This window comes from Castanea sativa, chromosome 11, assembly GCF_040712315.1.
Source record: "Castanea sativa cultivar Marrone di Chiusa Pesio chromosome 11, ASM4071231v1".
NCBI lineage: Eukaryota > Viridiplantae > Streptophyta > Magnoliopsida > Fagales > Fagaceae > Castanea > Castanea sativa.
Window position 1 is genome coordinate 25,354,119 of NC_134023.1, and position 21,356 is coordinate 25,375,474.

Sequence of the window (21,356 nt, forward strand, 5' to 3'; positions counted from 1 at the left end):
CTTTCATAGGTTACCGATTAAATTACAATTTGATATCATGATTAACTATAGGTTACCGAATATAGGCTATTTGCTATCCATTTGATTTGAGCGAAAGTGTTATATTTATCATATTTTTATAACAAATCTTAAGTGGTAAGTTGTTATTGATTCTACTTTGAATCCATCACTAAAATTACGTTTTTGTCCACTAATAACAACTAGTAACGGCCTACCACTTAAGATTTGTTGTGAAATTGTTGTGAATGTAACGTTTCTCATTGAGTTGACAGTCAAAACAATAAAAAAGAAAATTGATTAACAACGTTTACAACACCTTTAAATATGATTTATATTGCATGTTTATTTAGCTTATATACAAGCATACAAGTCCAGAAAAATAATTTTATAATTAAAAGAGTAATAAAGAACAATGAAATGATTTGTGTATTTTGTCATATTTTTTAAGTGCTTAACAAAACAGGGTTTGGGTCGGTATGGGAATCCATAGGTAAAAGAAAAATTTGGAGGGTGTTTGGCACAATAGTTTTAACACATTTCTATACATTTTAAACAACATTACACACTTTTTCACACACTTTTTCACCCACACGTATATCAAAAATACCCAAACAACATAACTTAAACTACTCTCCCAAACACCCCCTTAGTAGACATTGGATATAGGCGATAATCAAATTCTAGGGTCCAAATATCCACAAGTAAAAATTTTGGGTTGAGTTTGGGTATACCCAATCCAAACCCAGCCTATAGCCACTCTGACTTAATATAGAGAGAGATAGAGGGTATATCTATTTGTCTTCCATTGTTTGTCAAATTGCTAAGTTTAGTATATTGCTTAAAGTGAATAGTTAAATATGGGAGATTTAAGGTTATGGGATAATATTGTTTGAAGTAATATGAGAGATTTAGAAGAAAAAATTGCATTAAAGTAGTGGTGGTTTTATTTATAGTATTCTAAATATGGGAGATTTAAAAAAAAATCACATTAACTTCTTCAATTGGAGATACTTTTTACTTTTTGAATTTTTGTTGTTGTTGTTATATATAGCAAATTGAACAACGTTTATATATTAATTACAGTTTAGGAATATCACCTCAATCACACACACACACACACACACTTTATAGATTAAATAATAAATAACTTTTGATTGAAACAATTTAACACTAAAGTTAAACATTTGATCAATGACATAGATATAAATTTTGTATGATTTTATACAATTTTGGATTATACACAATTTTGGATTAATTATAAATTTCCCAGATTACCTCTTTGGTATAGTATTTCTTTCATTTTTAAACCAAATTCGATGCAAAGCATTGGTTCAAGACTAATATATATAAAATCGAAAATCTTTAACTTTTGGTTGACCTCATAATATTGCGCCACATAAATTTTGAGGCTTTACAATATTACAACCTATTTTTTAATATATATTTTTAATTGATTTAAAATTATATTCTATAATAAAACATTTCTTAATTTCTTGTCATATCATTTAAAAAAAAACTTGGCATATTTTTTAAATGTATATATATTTTTACACACACACACACACATATATATATAATCATAATAAACTCTTAATACTAAAATATATAGTTTCATATACAAATGTTTATTATTAATTATTTTAATGATTAAATTTTACATTTACATTAAACAAATAAAATAGAAAAAAATTCATATTATGTTAAACATTTCTATGTATTGCATGAATTATCAATTAGTATATTTTATTATTAATCATTTTTTTTTTCAAAATCATTGTTAAATCACTTTTAGTTAATTTTTTTTTTCGAGGGGAAAATCACTTTTTTTTTTGTGGGGAAAAGATAGTAATTCTTACGTTAAGAAAAACCTACTATATCAGTCTAAAGTACAATGAAATGCGGAGGAACATACTCCATTTACATAGCATAATCTGGAACATTTATTGCATGCCTAGCCAAACTATGAGCTATCTTATTACTTTCTCTCCTAGTATAAGAGTAATGTAATTGAACAAACAACTAAGAACAAATCTTCACATCCTCAACCAATAAACTAGATGGCATCAGATCACTGTGCACCCTTGGAGTGATGGTTACTCCATAAGTACAAAGTTCTTGTGAGGTGAGAGGGGGGGACAATGACTGAGGTTTAAATCTATAGGAGAGAACTTCACATATGTATACACTTAGATTAGGCTATAATAAAATTCTATCTTCTAACAAAAAAAAAAAAACCTAGTTGGCATTAGAGAACCACCATCATTAGTTGAAGCTTTCATTAACAATTGAGAGTTGTCTTCCAAAATAGCTTTATCAACCCCAACCTCGAGTGCAAACCGCAAGTCTTTAGCTCCAGCTAGAGCTTCAATTTTCTCAGCTCGATAAGCCTAGCGAAGTTGTTGAGATAAAGAGGCCATAACCAATCCTTGATTGTTTCTAACAAGGGAGTTAATCTTGTTCCCGAGACTGTACTGGTTTGACCAGTGGAACTATATATTTCGCTACTGGTCAATACCGGTGTATCGTTTTGGGTTACCGTTGTTTTTTATATTTATAAATATATATATATATATATATATATATGTATGTATGTGTGTGTGTGTGTATTATAATAAATATAAAATTTTACCATAAAACATTACCTCAATTCAAAACAAATTATTCATGATTTTAGACTTTAGTATCAATTAAAAAAAAACACAATATAAAAAATAGAAAACAAATAATACTAATAAGTTAATGCAAGTAAGTTACCATTTTGTCGTTACAAAAATTCAAAAATTACAAAACAAAAAAAAAAGTTTTTGTTTTTTTGTTTTTTTTTTTTTCTTTCTTATATCGATCGGTATTGCCTGAAATCAACTGATATGTCCAATATAAGGGTTATCAAATAGCCCACGGCCCACGGCCCACAGCCCGACCCAAAAATCCAACGGCCCACAAGGCTAATGGGCGGCTCGGCCCGTTGTTATTGAGGACCATGGGTAGCCCACTAGCCCAGTGGGTTAGGGTATGGGCTAGTTTTTATGCCCATGGTACCCAGTGGGCTAGCCCAATAACCCAACCTGTTGCCCTAGCCCAATAACTCATAATTCATAACAAAAATATATAAGAAGTGTATGAGTGATTGATCTTGAGATACTATAAAGGAATTTCTTAAGAGAACTCCCTCAACCACTAAGATACTCAAAGTAATTGTGCTAAACTTAGTTTACTAAATATATATTTTTCTAGTAGTCTAGCAAATTTGAATTAACCATTTGACATTTTTTTTAAATTAAAGATAAAAATAAAAAACTATTTAAAGCCTTAATAAATAAAAATTAAATCGGTTTCCATCAACAAAACAAAAAATTAAATAGATTTGACTGTAAAAAAATTTGTAATTAAGTATTAAATTCTTTAATTCTTTCCTTTAAAAAAATAGATTGATTATTCCCTTATAAAAAATTGATTCTTTCCTTCTTAAAATAATATACTAACGCAAGCCCATGGGTAGCCCATTAGGCCCAACCCGATAGCCTAGCTCGCTAAAGACAAAATGGGCATTGCCCATGGGCAGGGTCATGGGCTGAGGTTTTCTCTTTCGGCTCAGCCCGATCCGGCCCATTAATTAGTTAATAGCCCATTATGCCTAGCTGATTGTGCCCATGGGCTAAGTAAAAATGGGCCGGACCGGCCCGACCCGGCCCATTGACGACCTTTAGTCCAATACATGGCCGGTACGCCGGTATTTAAACCGGCAAGAAACGTTGGCGTTTCGATATCGGTATATATACCGGTACGATACATACTGGCCATGTGGCACTAGAAATATAAGTGCAAGGCAAACATAATTTTTGGGAGGGTTGCACCACCAAAAATTCCTCAAACTTGTCTTTTGAGACTTGAAAGAGTTGCTGAAAACTACAATGTGGCTTAGATAGCTAAAATTGGTTCTGTTGTGTCTAGACTAACTAAGCTATCATGGCGAATAACTTTGGATTTTTCTGTTGTTGTATAATCCAAGATAGTAACTCCTTAAAGTCCATGAACTATTGTGAGTTTTTATCTCCCTTCTCAATCCAGGACTTTTTAAACTTTGCTTCAAAATCATTTCTTGTCTCAGTAGCCATTCATCCAGTTCCAAGTATGAGCTCTCCAAAATTTAAGTATTTTCGATTGAAGGTTCTAGAACTTGAGGGGTTGTTTGGTAATGTTGTTCTAGTAATGTTAATTATATTTTTTAGACATACGTGTAGATAAAAAAATGTGTGAAAATGCGTAGAATATTATTTAAAAATTAAAAACATGTGTTTAAACACATGTACTAGATAGCTTTTAAAAAAAAACACATGTACCAAATGGCCCATGAATATCTTCTATCTTTTAATCTCCTTGATTCTTGTATGAATCCACCCAAAGCTCTCCTTGTTTCATTACTTTAGTACTTTTCTTGTCTCTTATATTTTTCTCATGAGCTTATGTGTAGGTGGTCCTTTTTTATTGAGTTGCTACATCAACATTCTATAAAAATATTATAAAATAGTTTGTGTCAGTAACATTATTTAAAAAAAAAACAAATTATAACAACAAATAATTCTTAAATTTAATTATTTTACTTTTTAAACATGCAGCCACGTTATTATATATATATATAATAATGTGGTTGTCTTGTTTGTGGGGTTCCTTAATGGGTGAAATTCGATGAATGTTTATAATTTCCTTTTATATTCTCAATTTGGATATTAGAGAAAGTATTTTTTTTTGGTTAATATTGTCAAAGACTCATGGGGACAGGTTGGCCCAGTCAGCTATATTGTCGTATTGAACAATTTTCAATTATTATCCCTTTCAAAAAACAAAAAAAATTATTATCAATGAGCAATAAACCAAAGCTGGCTGTCTAGTCTGTCTACTCAGTGTGTCTCCTTAATAAGTCTCTCTCACTTTAGTCACTTGCAACAAAAAAAATCTCCCCTTTTTCTCCTCTGCATGTTTGGTTCTGATAACGAGGAAATTAAAACCAAATGGGCATCAACCACCTCTTTCGATCCACTTTCAGAACCCAGGTTTCAAATTCTTCAATACCCATTTCGTTTTTCCATCAAGTTCTATCTTCTTGTGTTTTTTCTTTGCTTTGTGGATCAGTCGGTGCCGTTTGATAATTTTGTTCAGTCATGTTTGGTTCTTAAGATTTGATTACAAAAAAAAAATTCATCATTTCAAATTTTTATTTTTTTTTGTGCTTCAATCACTTTGTTGGATTTTTTTTTCATAGAGAAAATGTTGAAGAGATAAAGAATTCAATTAGCCTCATGTTATGTCATTTTCTTTTGGTAGAACATGTTATGTCATTTTCATTCTTTGAGGAGCACTGTTTTCGACTTTTCTTATTTCTTGTTGTGTTTTCATTTATTTGTTTTTGTTTCTCTTGAATCTACTTTAGTTTTCATAGCTTCCAGTTCACTTGCAAATTGCAAATTGTATGTGTCTGTATATTATATATAGACTCTGTTTGGTTGCTGTGAAATTATGTTGGTCTAATTCCTGACTCCTAAAATTTTGGAACTGAGGCTTGGTTGTTGTAACTCCTTGTATAGGACAATATTAGTCACCTCATCTGTATTGTATTTGAACCCACGACTTCACCCCTTCACTCCCAGTTTATGGGACAAAGAGATTCCATTTGGTCCAAAGACTACTGGCATACATCTGTTACAAAATCTCCTGTTTTTTATCCTAGGATTTTGGATCATTTATGAAGTTACTTATTAGTAATATTTATTTCTTGTTCTCCTGAATTTACATAAATTTGAATCATCTTCAATTATCTGTTTACTTGTTCGCTGTCAATATGTATGTACAGTCCTCAAGGCACCTTTTGGTTGCTATACATGCCACAAAGAGAAGACTTAAAAGAATTTTTAATTTTCAAATTTATTGTTTCAAATAAATGTTAGTCCCGGAAAAACATGATCCAGAATTTTGTGTGCGTGTTTCATCAGCTATTTGTTTTCTCAGATACTTTGATAAACCATTTTTGTGAATGTAATGGATAAGAATTTCGGCACATTTCACATGATCTCCAATAGGTTTAATTCTGGAGACTAACAGACCACCCTCTTTGGTTGGTGGTCTTAGGCAATGATTTTGGAGACACTTCCATTCTCTCCAGTCAGTTTGATGTGTTTTCACTTTTCAGCAATTCAAAATCAGGAGGTGAAGGATACTATATGGATTGGTGAACATTGTCAAACCCAGTTCTTTGAAAATGAATGATGCTAGTGTAATCACTGTAATGTATGTTAATGGGCACACCACTAAAAACAATGCGACCCTATCCCTATGTGAAATGTCTCGGTCCTTTGATTATTTTTTTTTCCTTTTTAATTCTGTTTCAATGGTTGAAATATTCATCTCTCTCTTTCTTGTTTTTATTTTATTTTATTATATTTTCTTCTAGGTGGAAAATTAACTTAAGAATTTTAATGAAAATCTATAGATTTGAATTTGATTGAGCTTTACCATAATATTATATTATTATTCTTCATCAATCACCTGGCTAGGATCAGTATTAATGCATCACATTCTTTTCTTATGGCTTGAGGGGATTATATCTTGATGTTCATTTTAAGAATATGGTTTTCTAGTTATCTCTTCATGATTTGATTGTGATTTGCATATTATGTCTTAATAGTGGGTAGAGAATTTGAAGGATTGTTCTTCCTGTTGCACTTTAGTTATATTCAGAGATCAAAACAAGCTTCAAATGGCAATACAAGCTGCTGGAAAAAAAGAAGAAAAAGCTTCAATGCTAACACTGTATAAGTTTCAATAGTAACACATTTACTAAGTATATGTTCTGCATTTAGAGAAAGAGGTAATACTATTGGATTAGCTTTTATTCTATCTTCTGAAACAGTATATAAATACAGATGCAGAGGCATTGCATCTCACTTGCACTTCAGAGTCTAAGAGTTTCCATGAAGTAGTTATTCCTCATTGTCAGAATTTGAGGTAACTAAGCAAGAGCAATTATATATGGTTGCATGAGAAGCAAGGAGAAACCCGAAGGAACAACTATGGTTGTAGAAAATGCAACCATGAAATTATCCATTCATTTTGATTTTAAACAAACAATACCCAGCCAGATGACTATTTTGGAATAGTGTTCATTAATATTAAGGGTACATTTGTAAATAAATTCATATAAGCATACATATGTAACCAAACAATACCCGTCACATGGGTGCCGGTGCTCACAGTAGGTGAATATTACCAATTTTAATGGGACCCTTGAAGATAATTTGTACCATTATCTCACTGGGTGGTGCAGTAACAATTTGCCGCAATGAAATATGTTATTGAGTTTTCTTGCATTATCCTATGTGATGTTTTCTGCCATCTTTAGTTAATAGTTATTAGATAAATTTTGAAGGTGAATACTATGCGTTTGAAAAGTTCATTGAGAATACTGTGTGCCATTATCGCACTTGTGGTGCATTGTCAGTTATGGTACTAGAACATTTCTTTTTCTGATTTGTGTTGCATTATTATATGTGATGTTGTCTACCTTCTCTACTTAAGGAAAAAAGCTTCCTCCATGGGATGTCACCCGAATGTCTTGTGTAGTTCTTATGCCTAGTTGCTAACACCATCCATTCTTTCTTTACTCTAATGATATTTATTTCTTCTTTATTTACAGCTTGGTTCATATGTAAAACATGTCACTGCTTCAACAAGTTTGCAGGAGCCTCTACTTCGGGTTCCCTTACTGGCCAGATTAAGTAGTACGGGGGCATCTTTGCAAAAGGAAGATTCACCTAGTGATTTGAAAAATAATCAGGGGTATATGGTGTTTCTATGTTAATGCATTCATAAATCTCTCTCTCTCTCAATGGGCAATTTTGTACATGAACATCTACATTTACTTCTTCAATGTGTTTGCAGAGTAGTCATTGTTTATATGTGCATGCATACAATGTATTTAGGTACTAAGATATCTTAACTATTTCAGGTTTAAGGGGCATGATATGCTTGCACCTTTCACAGCTGGGTGGCAGTCTACTGATTTGCATCCTTTGGTTATAGAAAGGTCCGAGGTATTGTCAACTATTTGCCTAAGCTATTAATAAGTACTGTGTTCTTAATTTGCACTTCATGGTTAAGGAAAAAGGACCAAGTAATCAGTGAAACATTTGCTTCTCACTTAATCTGTTGCTCCTGCATTTTGGTGGTTAGTCTTTTCAATGTTTGAAGTGAGTTGGTCATGTCCATTTCAGTTGTTAATTGTTACTTTCTCGGGGTCAAAAATTGGGAAAGAAAGAAGGGGAAAAAGGAGGGGGGGTGGAATGCATTCTTTGTCTCGTATTACTTTGGGATTTCGGTTGGAGAAAATCATTGGGGCTTTAGCAGGAGGGAAAGAGGTGTATTGGCAAAAGGTTAAACTGAATCTGTTAAAAAATTTGTATAAATGGGTTTTTTGTTATCCTTCTCTAAAAGTTTGTTTTGATGTTTAAAATTTCAGGAATTGATTTGTATTCCTCTTCATTTTTTTTTCTTCCTTGTTTAGTTTGTTCCCTTTTGTATACTTCTTGTGTACATGGGTTGTGCCCCTATTTTGGCACTTTATAATATTATTTTTTCCTGTTTAACAATGAAGAAAAGTCTGATGTGTAAAAAGAGTTGAGACACCTAATTCTAGGCATGCACATAAAATATTTATATACACATGTGTTATTCCTCATCTATATGATCAACTTGATTGGCGGTTTCAGGGTTGCTATGTTTATGACATCAATGGGAAAAAATATCTTGATTCTCTTGCTGGTCTGTGGTGCACTGCATTAGGTAAACATAATATGTTTCAAGTCATTGTTTCTCCCTCTCCCCCCAATTGCATGTGTTGAAGGCATTTTCATATGGTTTTTAAGATGTTGCAATGATTTTAATATTGAAAAAGTGATAATGGGTCATAATAAGAACCATAAATGTGTTTAACAGTGCTGCTTTGACAGTTCATTCATATATTTCCATTTCATGTCGAAGTTAAGGAAAGATAGGTAAATTGCTGAAATGTTTAGTTCTACATAAGTAGAAGTGAAATTTTTGTGCTACAAAGTATGTTGAACAAGGTTATTCATTGTAATGATGTAACAAAGTAGTAGCAAGGTGCATGAAGTGGTGAAGTGTGTTGGGGGTATTATATGATCATAAAATACTGATTAAGTTGAGGGGATGGAATTTTGGGATTTTAAGAAGCAACGTATTTATAAAATGAACTTAGTCAAATTGAGTATTTAGATGGATGAGTGGGAATCCCAAGATGGATATGATAGGAAAGAGTTGCATAATAGGTGCTTTTGTAACTTATCAATGGAAAATAAAAAATGGTTTGGATATATGCAATAAAGACCAGCTAGTGTGCTAGGGAGAAAAAGTGATTTAATTCAAGTTGGAGTGAAAAATGCTAGAGAAAGGGGCCTAAAATAAGGGGGTGTAAAAGGAAAAAAGGATAAATTAACTAGAAAGGGGAGGGAGACAATGATTTGGGATAAGATAGAATGAGAGAAAAAAATGCATGTGGTATATCATTATTAGTAGATGATGAGGATCTGTAGAGCTGGCTCAAATTAGTTGACAAGTGTCCAAATTACCAAAATTAATTTAGGATTAAGGTTGAGTTGATTAGTTTTGAGTCAAGTTTAGAAAATTGCAGTGCAAAACATTACGTTTTCCTTATTTATTTTTTGTGGTTTTTATTTTTATTTTTTATTTTTTTTGCGGGGGTGGGGTTTGTGGAGAGGGCTTCCCTCCTCCCTCCAGGTAAGCATAGTAGTTGAGTGCCCTTACTCCACGTCTTCCTTGCTCACCCTGCTTATAGTTAGGAATTAAATTATGCTAGTTTCATACCATTTAGACACCTTCATTATCGCACCCTGTTATTTCCATCAGAATCCCCTTTTTGCTATTAAGTAATAACTTTGCTGACCTCACTTAAGTTTTAGGTAAATAAAGACATTTCTGCCCATGTCATGGTCTGAAAATTATTCTTCAAAGTTTGAGTAAAAAAAAGGAAAATGAAAGAAAGGAAAAGATTTTTACTAGGAATAACTTTTAAGCAGTTATTTTTGTATACAATTGAGTAAACATAAAGTTCATTCAACAAATACTAATTCTAAAATTGCTTTATTTGTTTAGGGCTGTGCAATATTATTGTATTTTTTTTTTGTAAAATAGTAATAGGGTTTTTTCTCATTTTGCTCCTATTTCATGATGCTCCACCCCAACGTCCTCTTGAAAATGAAAAAGCCCAGGTCTCACACCGGAAATTGGATATATGTGATAAATATCCCATCCTCATAACCAATTTGCTTCTTACATCAAGACATACCGTCTTCCCTCATTTCGTACCTAATTCCATCCAAGTGTTTATACAAGAAACTACTTTGATTCAAATTTTTGTTTACAGTTATCTAAAATTGAAGTTTTGCAGGGGGAAATGAACCTCGACTTGTTGCTGCTGCAACTGAACAGTTGAATAAGTTGCCATTTTACCACTCCTTTTGGAATCGTACTACAAAACCTTCCCTGGTACATGCATATTTTCTTAAATTTCTAGCTGCTGTTAAATTTCTGTAACATCATATTTAATTATCTAGAACATCTTGCCTCACTCTGTGCTTACAAATTAGCCATTTTCTGCTATATGGCTTATACAGGATTTATTGATATTCAAATATTCAATTTTTTTTACAGGATCTAGCAAAGGAACTTCTAGAAACTTTTACGGCAAAAAAAATGGCTAAAGCCTTCTTTGTAAATAGTGGATCAGAAGCCAATGATACTCAGGTTTGCTTTGTTTATGGAAGCATTTTGATTTAACAATATTCTTGACTTTTTAAAAGTTCATATGATCACATGGTCCATTTTCAACTTACTAGCCCTTGAGACATGGAGTTATGGGAGAGAAATCAGATAAATAGCCTCCATGACGCAGGACAACGAGAACAAAATTGAAAGAACAATAAAATAAATGGATATGACCTATAGGAGTCAGCACCTAGGCCTTGCTTGGAGACAGAACCAAGCGGAGAAACCACTAGAAGTCAGCACCTAGGGTGGACCTGGAGTTAGCTCCAGACCAAAAGAGACCGAACAACCATTTTTTTTATTCATCAAAATATCAACTATCTCCTCAAAGAGTACAATAAGTTGCTTATAAATGATTACTAAACCCTAGTTTTAATTGGCTAGGAAACCCTAATTGCCTTGTTACAAAAATAACCTTGCTTCCAAATTAAAATACTAATAGCCTAATAAACTACTAGGACCTAAAACATAAAAATACAATTGACTTGCAAACATAAATAATACCAAATAATAATCTTCTTGCGTCTCCTGTATCATTCTCCTTTGGATGGAGAAAACTCGACCTTGAGTTTTAAAGCATTGAAGGAGTAGAATGTTGACAAGTAACTCTTGCTTCAAGTCTGGAATCACCTTAGGGAGCACAGAGAAGAAAAACCTTGAATTCCACCACATCAAACTCATTTGGAATAACAAAATCAATGTGTGGAATCAGTATAATCTCATCTTGAACCTTATGAACCATAGGAAACAATGTAGTATTAACCTCTTCAACTTCACCAAGATGTAGATCTTTAAGCACTATGGAGGGTTGATTAGAAGCACATTCAACTACTTCAACTTTCACATCATGTGCACCCTTAAGCTTGTTGGGTAGTTTTTGAGTGGGTGCCATTATCTTTTCTAGCTGGGCATTAATCCTAGTGATTATTTGCTCCCCCAATTTCCACGAAATAGGTGAAACATTCTGATTTTCCTTTCTTACACTAGCAAAAAGTGAACTGAGAAGATCTAAGGAAATGTCTTCACTTTCATCTATGTTTAGATTCATAATTGTTTCTATGGCTGAAAGTACAGCAAGTGGATGGTTGGACCTAATTATCTTCAAGAAATTTTGAAACATCTTAACAACCAATGCATCACACTCAAGATCCAGCATCACCAAGCATAACTTGACCTTTGCAATGGTATCAAGAATTGAAACCACCTTCTTATAAGAGCGAGTAAACAAATGAGACATATGTTCAAATGCTGCCAAAATCAATTGAAATATTTCTTTCATTTGCTCATCCTTATATGGGGCATCTGGTGCTGTTATCCTTGTAATCTCAATAATGCAAGATAAAACTGAAAACTTCACATCCATTTCAGCATGTTGCAAAAGTTTATTAGTGATTAGTCCCTTCACCGAGGGTAAAAGTGCATCTTGTATTGATTTGGATGGTTCTTGCTCCATATATGCTAACAAATTTTCAACTTTATCAAGAAGAGTGAGGAGATCATCAATGGAGGAAGGAGGGTTAAGGAGTGTATTTCCTGCCTCCTTAATCTCCTTCTCAAATTCTCTATCAAAGGCAGTCATTTTCAACTCAGACTTGGAGTCTTGTTAATGAAATGGGTCCGGTCATTGGCTTGTGTGACAGTGTACATTGAGTTCGTTGTTTCGGCTGGGTTAGGTAGTTTAATGAGTTTCAGTTTGAGTTCTTTATTTCAGATGGGCCGGGTCAAGTTGTTCTTAGTGGGAAAACACTGTGGGGTTTCAAATTAAAAATGATCGGGAAGAGTTTGAATAGAAAATAAGGTGCTGGGTTTTTTAAATTAAATAAAAGGCTAGTTATTGTTACCTTTGAGATGGAGTCGCTAGTTTATGGAGGGATTGCGGAGGCACGGTGCTTGGTAATTGAGGGTCATGGTGGCGCAATATTGAGAAGAGGATGGTGGTGGGGCTCACTGCGGTGCGATCTGATAGACGAGGGATGGCAGCGTTGGCTTTCCAATGGGTGGTGGAGTGCGAGGAAACTTCTTGAAAGAACTTGACAAGGTCTGGCCGTGCGGTTAGTTGGGTAACCTTTTGGTGGCAGAAAAAATACGGTGGATGGAGGTTTTTTATTTTTTGGGTGATATTTTTGGTTCTGGATTGCCTGCGGGATGCTTAAGACAAATCGATGTTTGTTCTAATACCAAATATGACGTAGGAAAACCAAAACAAAATTGAAAGAACAATAAAATAAATGGATATAACCTAGGAGTTAGCACCTAGGCCTTGCTTGGAGTCAGCACCAAGCGGGGAAACCATTAGGAGTCAGCACCTAGGGTGGACCTGGAGTTAGTACCAGACCAAAAGAGACCAAACGACCATTTTTTTTATTCATTAAAATATCAACTATCTCCTCAAGGAGTACAATAGGTTGCTTATAAAATAGGTTGTTTATAAAGGATTGCTAAACCCTAGTTCTAATTGGCTAGGAAACCCTAATTGCCTTATTACAAAAATAACCTTGCTTCCAAATTAAAGTACTAATAGCCTAATAAACTACTAGGACCTAAAACATAAAAATACAATTGGCTTGCAAACATAAATAATACTAAATAATAATCTTCTTGCGTCTCCCGCGTCACTCCATCTTAAATTCAAAATATTTCGTGTTGAGTCTATTTTTTCACCCTTCATTTTCAATAAAAAAATGTTATTCCATAATAGAGTCGGGAAGCAACCAACTCAATCTCATAAATTCTTTAAGCGTATAGATACAGTTTTCAGACTTGTCATTGATGCATATGAGCTATAGTTCTTTACAGAAATAAGTTAATCATTAATTGCAAGTTATAATAAGGGAAAGAAAGAAAGATAATATTTTATATTAGGAACTAACAGGTTACTTGATTTAGAAATTATAGTTCTCAGGTAGATGACAACAAGTGGATATTAAACAAATAACCAAAAGAATTAAATTATAGACACCTAAACCTAAAAGATCGCTCAGTGTCCCAGACACTCTCTATATAAGCAATTCTGAGAATCCTAAGTAAATTGAGAACATCTTTCTGGTGACTGTTTATGAGATAAGTACTCATTTTGGATCTTATGCCAATATCATGTTCATGCACTTGGTGTTAATATTCAAGGAATAATGTCTTTGTGACTTCTTGAATTATTTTTCTTGTAGGTGAAGCTGGTTTGGTATTATAATAACGCTCTTGGAAGACCAGCTAAAAAGAAATTTATTGCTCGATCAAAATCGTATATTCAACACTCAATGTTTTTCTTTAGATTTCTTGACATTGTGCTTCAAGTAGCTTATTCTTTCATTCTTTCTGACAGGTACCATGGTTCAACTTTGATATCAGCTAGTCTTTCTGGGTAGGCCTACTTTATAAGCTATTTTTATTTTTTTTACGTGAATCCTATTGCCCTTTAACTGGTTTTATTGCAGTCTTCCAGCTTTGCATCAAAAATTTGATCTGCCAGCTCCATTTGTATTGCATACTGACTGCCCTCATTACTGGCGCTTTCATCTTCCAGGTTGTCATCTTACTGGTCTGGTGCCCAAAATAATTTGTTAGCTTTTTTCGGTTATTATTAAACTTTCATATTCCAGGTGAAACGGAGGAAGAGTTCTCAACCAGATTAGCCACTAATTTGGAGAATCTTATCCTCAAAGAAGGACCAGAGACGGTAATATTCTAACATCATCCAACTTGTTTGGGAAATGATTCTGCTTCTGTAAGAGGATTATTTTTGGGTTGCTGACCTTATATAGGTGCTTATTTCAGATTGCTGCATTCATTGCTGAGCCTGTCATGGGGGCAGGAGGTGTGATACCTCCCCCTGCTACTTATTTTGACAAGGTAAGTTGTTTGTATCATGAAATGCTTGGCAAATGTCAGTCTCAAAGCCCTGTTTGGTTCCAAAAAGTGGTGTTCATTTCTCTTTTCTGTGTTCAAATCCTGAAATTGAATATAGAAAAAAGGAACCATTTTCACATTTGAGGGTGTTTGGTAAATTGTCTTGAATACATAATTTGGGTATAAAATACATCATACACAAGTTTGACATTGTTTTCTATTTTTAAAAAAAAAGTTACTTTTTTCATTTACACACACACTTCAATCAGGTGGGGCGCTTTGTATTTTCACAATATTTACGAATTTGCCACTGTATTCATTTTCTATGAAAATGAAAACTATGAAAAGGTGTTTTCATTTTTTGTATTCAAATCCAACTTTTTGGATATTGAAAATGAAAACTGAGTACAAGTTCTTAAACCAAACAAATTTTTTTTGTTTTGTTTTGTGGTGGATCCCATTGAAAACTGAAAATGAAAACAAAAAACACAACTTTTTTCATCTAACCAAACAGCCTCTAAGGGTCCGTTTGGATACAGCTGAAAATTGAAAACTGAAAACATTGTAGCAAAATAATTTTTTAAATGTGTGAATAGTGCCGCGGGTTCCATTTTTAATAAAAAAGTGGCTGAAACAGTGCATGAATAGTGCGCCACTGTGCATGAACAGTAACCGCACAGTGGTGAACAGTACATCTTGTCCCCTGGTTGAAACCCGTGCGCAGGGAAAAAAAAAAAGAAAAAAGTCTGAAATGTGAAAAACCAAATCGTGGACGCAAACCTCTATCCAAACCCACCTTAAATATCAAACAGGAGACTGCATTTGCCAGGCATCTGAAATAAAGTCTTGAAATTGAATGCCTTTGCACCTATTAATATCAATGCATTTGCAACAGAATTCTACCAGTACATATAATGACCAGCACAGAGTTTCTGACTGATGTACTTGGTCAGTACAATGTTTGGTTATTGGACCTGGTCCAGTCCCTTCAGTTGAATTGTTTATGAAATCAACTCAAATTGATTCACTGAGTTTCTTCAATTCTGTCATTTTGTATGCATTTTGTGGTGGAAACTCATAATCTCAAATATTGATAAGTCATTCTGTTAGCTTTCTTTACCACTAGCCAGGAAGGGTCTGTTTGTGGAAACTTTATCTTGTCCTATAATTCTTATCTGTTTCTAGATGTACTTGATAAAATTACTCCTCTTGGTTGAACTAGTGACCAGTGATATGGCCACATGAATGAATTCATGTATGATGCAGTTCCATTAAAAACATGAGTGTTTCTGTTTGGTGTCAGTTAAAATGTTTTATGCTACTATAGACTCTACTTAAATTTTGGTATTCCAGTTTCATGTTGATGCTACATGCCACCCATGTTTGGTATTATGCATTTTTATACTGTGGACTATAACACAAAAACCTCTACCCTTCTTTCTCTCTCTCTCTCTCTCTCTCTCTCTCTCTCTCTCCCCTCCTCCCCCCCCCCCCCTTTTTTGGGGGTGGGGGAAGAATAAAGACACATTTAATAATAGATCATTTTCCTATTTGATGCAGATTCAAGCTGTTGTGAAGAAATATGACATTCTTTTTATAGCGGATGAGGTACTTTCTGTCTTTCTTATTTCCATTTATGTGATAAGCATGATATTCATTGTTTGTATTCTAATATATAAGGCTTGCTTTCTTCATATTTGTTTATCTTAGGTAATTTGTGCGTTTGGAAGGCTGGGCACAATGTACGGGTGTGACAAGTACAACATAAAACCAGACCTTGTGTCTCTTGCAAAGGTAGTGTTGGACTATAATTAAACTCATGGATTGCTTCTTCATCTCTTTTGATTACAAGCATCTTCACATCTTGATACAAAGTACATTCTTCCTTGGTATGCGTCGAACTTTTCAGGCCCTTTCTTCTGCTTATTTGCCCATTGGAGCTGTACTTGTGAGCCCTGAAGTATCAGATGTCATACATTCTCAAAGCAGCAAACTTGGTAAATTGGTTAACACTCCTAAATAAGTATCTTGAATTAATACTTATTTAGTATTCTAACCTGATATCCTTTCTCTCAGGTGTTTTTTCTCATGGATTTACTTATTCTGGACACCCCGTATCTTGTGCAGTTGCAATTGAAGCTCTTAAGATCTACAAGTTTGTTCCTTTCTTCTTATGTCTGGAAAGTTTAAGAATAGAATTGCATGTCTAGGCTATAATTATTCAAACATAAAAGATCATTTTTTTATTTTTCTCAGAAAAATTGATTTCATGCTCGGTATAATGACCGAACATATGAGTAATTCTTGAAGATATATAAAGGCAAAAGACAATGGTGTTAGCTGATTATTTATCACCTAATTTACCCTGCTTAAAGGTTCAGTTCTTAATTTAGATTAGATACTGCAGTGGAAAGTCCTCGAAGATGGACCGAGTTACATCGGATGGAGTTCCATCGTGGTCATATTATTATCCTTAATGTTACTCCAAGTGTTGGGTCATGACTTGTATATGCAGATATACTAGTGACATTTATCCACATATTTCTGGCTCAACAGTCCATAGTTATGCGGGAGCACAGCCAAAATATTTTAGAATTCATTTTTTAGATTTTTGTATTTATCTCATGGAAGATTGGATTATTTTAAACTTTTAGATTTGAGTTCAGATAGTGATTATCTTTTAGGTAGGATTAGTTTTAGATTGGCTCCAGTTTTAGAAAGAATTATATTTTATTCCTAAAAACTCTATAAAATAGTGCTTGATAGTTGCATTTTGTAAAGACAGTTGATTAATGAAATTTCAAATTGGAGATTTTCCAAAATTTTGGGTGTTGATTCCTAACACCTTACGTATTGATGCCTAAGTTTTCTTGCTTGGTGCTGATTCTTAGGGTTTTCTTTTAATTTTCCGTTCTTTTAACTTTCCCCTTGATTGTCCTGCATCACATAGTGGTCAGTGTCCCTAATTTTACACAGATTATGGATTATATTTGGTAGTGAGTGAAAGTTATCTAACCTCTTTGTAGGGAAAGAAATATTGTTGAGCAAGTAAAGAGCATTTCCCCTAAATTTCAAGATGGATTAAAAGCATTCTCAGACAGTCCCATAATTGGGGAGGTACATATTGTCTCTTGAGTATTTTAGTGGTTTGGTCAATGTGAGAATTTATGAGATATTGACTCTGTATAGCTCATCTGATTCCGCAGATACGGGGAACTGGCTTAATACTCGGTACAGAGTTTGTAGATAACAAATCACCTAATGATCCGTTCCCTCCTGAGTGGGGCAAGTTCCATATTCCTATTGTTTCATAAAGTTGACTGTATGGATATATTTGGTTTTTGAGGGGGATAAATTGTTTAGACTTAGGCCACATGATTCTCTATTGTTCCTATTGTCAACTAGATCAGAAGCATCTAGTTGATTTGAACATGAAATCTTTCTTGTGTGTGAAGGTCCTTGGGACCTGACTGGAGTTTTGCATATATGGTTCAGATAGACTAGCGTGCATCTGTTTTGTGTTGCCTAATATTTCTTTTATCCCCCTAATATAGTACTCTTTAATGTTGCATATCTCAGGGATAGGCGCTTATTTTGGAGCACAGTGTGAGAAGCATGGAATGTTAGTACGTGTGGCAGGAGATAATATAATGATGTCTCCTCCATTTATTATTACCCCGAAAGAAATTGATGAGGTAGGATCAAGAACTTTTGTTGATCTTATTAGACTATTTATAAGAAATAAGGAAAGTAATATATTTATGCTAATTTTAAGACTGATTTAGAGAGAGAAGAAATTTACTAATGGTCATGGATCATTTAGGTTTTAAAAGTGAAATGTTAGGCCAGGCATTTTGTCCCTTGTTAAGGCAAGGTGTAAGCATCAAAGTGAGAGGTGTAAGCATTCTGAATTTTAATTTTTAAACAAATTAAAGAAGGTATTAAAAATAGGAAAAGGTTTGGCTCCAAACATGTTTGGAGCCTTGGGCTCCAACTACTAGTAGGAAGATAATATGTGTAAGCATTTGACTCACTTGGTTGGGTTAAGTGAGTCATGTGCATTGCACTTGACAAGGACTGTTGATGTCATCTTCCTATTGGTAGTTGGATTCAAACTGTCTTTAAAAATATATTAAAATGGTAAATAGTTAATAAATGGTAAATATCAGCACAAGCATTAATTTATTTAGACAATAAGCTAATACTAATACTACAAAATGAACACCATGGATAATTTGATCAAGAATACATTTAAATGGTATCTTTTTCTAAGATGGTTCACCAGAAATAAAACTGACACAAAAAATCAATATATCTTATTAACATGTGTATAATTAAGAAGTTTAGAAGATTTGTTCTTGTTGTTTAAGAATTTTCTAAATTTTTTGTGTGGTCACATTTGGTTTATATGATTTTCAAGCAAAAAACTAGTACAGCAGCATACCAATTGGTCCAATTCATGCTTTTAAGGGGGTCTTCTTTTTATTTTTTTTAATTTTAATTTTATAAAAAACTATGGATATACTTAGCAATCGGAAGCCCACTGGGCTAGGTTATGAGCCATGCTTCTAGAGCATCTTGGAATTCCAATAATATTGCTAAAGTTTTGCTAAACTACTATACTTCTCACTTTTTAATTATATATATATATGTGTGTATTTTGCAGTTGCTGAGTAGACATTGCATTGCGACATATATTGCCTGTTCTCTTACATAAGACTTGTAGAAATTGGTGATTAATAAAGATTTCCATAGATGAAAAAAAAAAGGAAAATTCGTCTATGGATTATGTAAAATGCATATTAAATAACAAGTCTATATACTCAACAAATTTCACAATTTTTTTTTTCATAAATGCTAAAGTAGGTTGTGATTGGTGTCAATGCGAAAGTGATGTAGCACTAATCACAATCTATTGCATCAAATATTGTGAACAACATTGTGAAATTTGTTGGGTCTGTAGCATTATCTCAAATTCTTCTTGAGAGTTTGTGTAAAGTGCATCATTATTTTTGGAGAAATGCTAATTTTTCCGCAATCCACTATGATGGGCGGTTTGGAGCCTCTTGTTCATTAAATCCTGAAGTTCTAAATTTCAAACATTTTCAGTTAATAAGCAAGTACGGGAAAGCATTGAAGGCTACTGAAGAGAGGGTGAAGGAGCTCAAGTCTCAGCAGAAATAGACTGTGGCTGCCTGACAATGACGAAAATCATCTAGCTTCATGTAAAACAGAAGAATCCATGTGCTATTATGACTTGTAACTAAATAAAGTATCTGATTTGTCATGTCTTGTGGTAATTTATCTCAGATTTTTCCACTTCAACTTTTTCTTGCCTAAAATAGTGGTTTTCCAGATTAAGGTAATGGATCAGATGGCTGGGAAGATAATGTCTATAGCATATGTATGGTAAAGATGGTAACCATAACATGGAGTGAGAGTTATTTGTCGAAAACAAGGTCCATAGAGAATAAATTGAGTTTGCCAAAAATTTTGTGATAAGAATTTGAATTTAGGAGCCCATTTGCAAAACTTACCAAGCAATGACATTTGCTCCACTCTGCTCATCAAAACCTATAACTACACATAAAATCGGAGGATTACTCCTGCACTTTATTAATTTATCTTTTCTTGCTTTCTTTGAAACAGCTTGGTTGCTGTTATATGGATTCCCACAGTTACACCCTCTTAGCCTCCGTTTGGATAGATTATAATTTGTCAAATTATTTCATTATTTAGATTATTTTTGCTATTATTCATGGGCCTCACTACACTTTTTGACGCTATTCATGGGTCTTATTATACTCTTTCAGTTAACTTTTATCTTTATCTATAGTACTTTTAGCAAAAAAATTTCAGTTTCAGTAAAATAAGCAGTTCTCAAATAGACCCTTAATCACATGTTTTCTCTTCTTCCATTAAACTGTTAACCATACACTCCATTCTTACCTTATCTTCTGTGAAATGCTAGTTTCTGCATAGTGCGGACTCTATGTACTTTTCGATCACTAAGCCTAAGCCCTCAAGGCTCAATCCCATACACGAAGAATTATTTATTTATTTATTTATGGAGGTAGAAACGGGGTATTAATTATATTTATAAGAGCTTCTATACAAAATTACTAGTCCAAGGACGTAATTTTATTTATTTATAGAGTTTTAACCTATGACGTTCGTTTTTGATGATAGCTTCTTATCATTAGACTAAGATACCAATCGGTTTTTGGTATAGGTAGAAATTGAATCCCAGTTCTTTTATTCAACTATTAGAAATTTTATCAGTTGAGCTAACCAAAACCTACCACGGAATATAATCTAAGAGTCCGTTGGTCGGAGGGGTGAAAAAGTAAGAAGATAGAAAATGGTGGGATGATGGAAAAGTGGGAAGGTAAAAAATATTTTAATTTCTCTTATTTTTGTTTGGTTGGGAGTGGAAAAATGGAGGGATGAAAAAAATAAGTTTGAATAAATTTATTCATATACCTTTGTTAAAGAATGATGCCCAATTAAAACTAAAAAGTGACAAATAACTAAAAAAAAAAAAAGCAATCACCCAAATTTAATAATAAAATAAAAAATCATGTAAAAAAAAAGTCTAGTTATATATATAAAAAAAACAACTTTTATGCCCAGGCCCTAGAAAATCAAAAAAAAAAAAA

The 21,356-nt window shown here is 33.4% G+C and overlaps 1 protein-coding gene across 1 annotated transcript; it reads left to right on the forward strand.

Annotated features, from left to right (window-relative positions):
• Positions 1-4,855: 4,855 nt before the first annotated feature.
• Positions 4,856-20,022, forward strand: LOC142617351 (gamma aminobutyrate transaminase 3, chloroplastic). Its single transcript, XM_075790158.1, has 19 exons — positions 4,856-5,051; positions 7,688-7,830; positions 8,000-8,084; positions 8,760-8,832; positions 10,478-10,575; positions 10,741-10,833; positions 14,019-14,092; positions 14,174-14,212; positions 14,286-14,374; positions 14,451-14,527; positions 14,626-14,700; positions 16,258-16,305; positions 16,408-16,491; positions 16,607-16,694; positions 16,774-16,852; positions 17,724-17,814; positions 17,904-17,982; positions 18,277-18,392; positions 19,807-20,022. The coding sequence occupies exons 1-19, from the start codon at positions 5,010-5,012 to the stop codon at positions 19,879-19,881; spliced, it is 1,548 nt and encodes a 515-aa protein (XP_075646273.1). The 5' UTR covers positions 4,856-5,009; the 3' UTR covers positions 19,882-20,022.
• Positions 20,023-21,356: the final 1,334 nt, after the last annotated feature.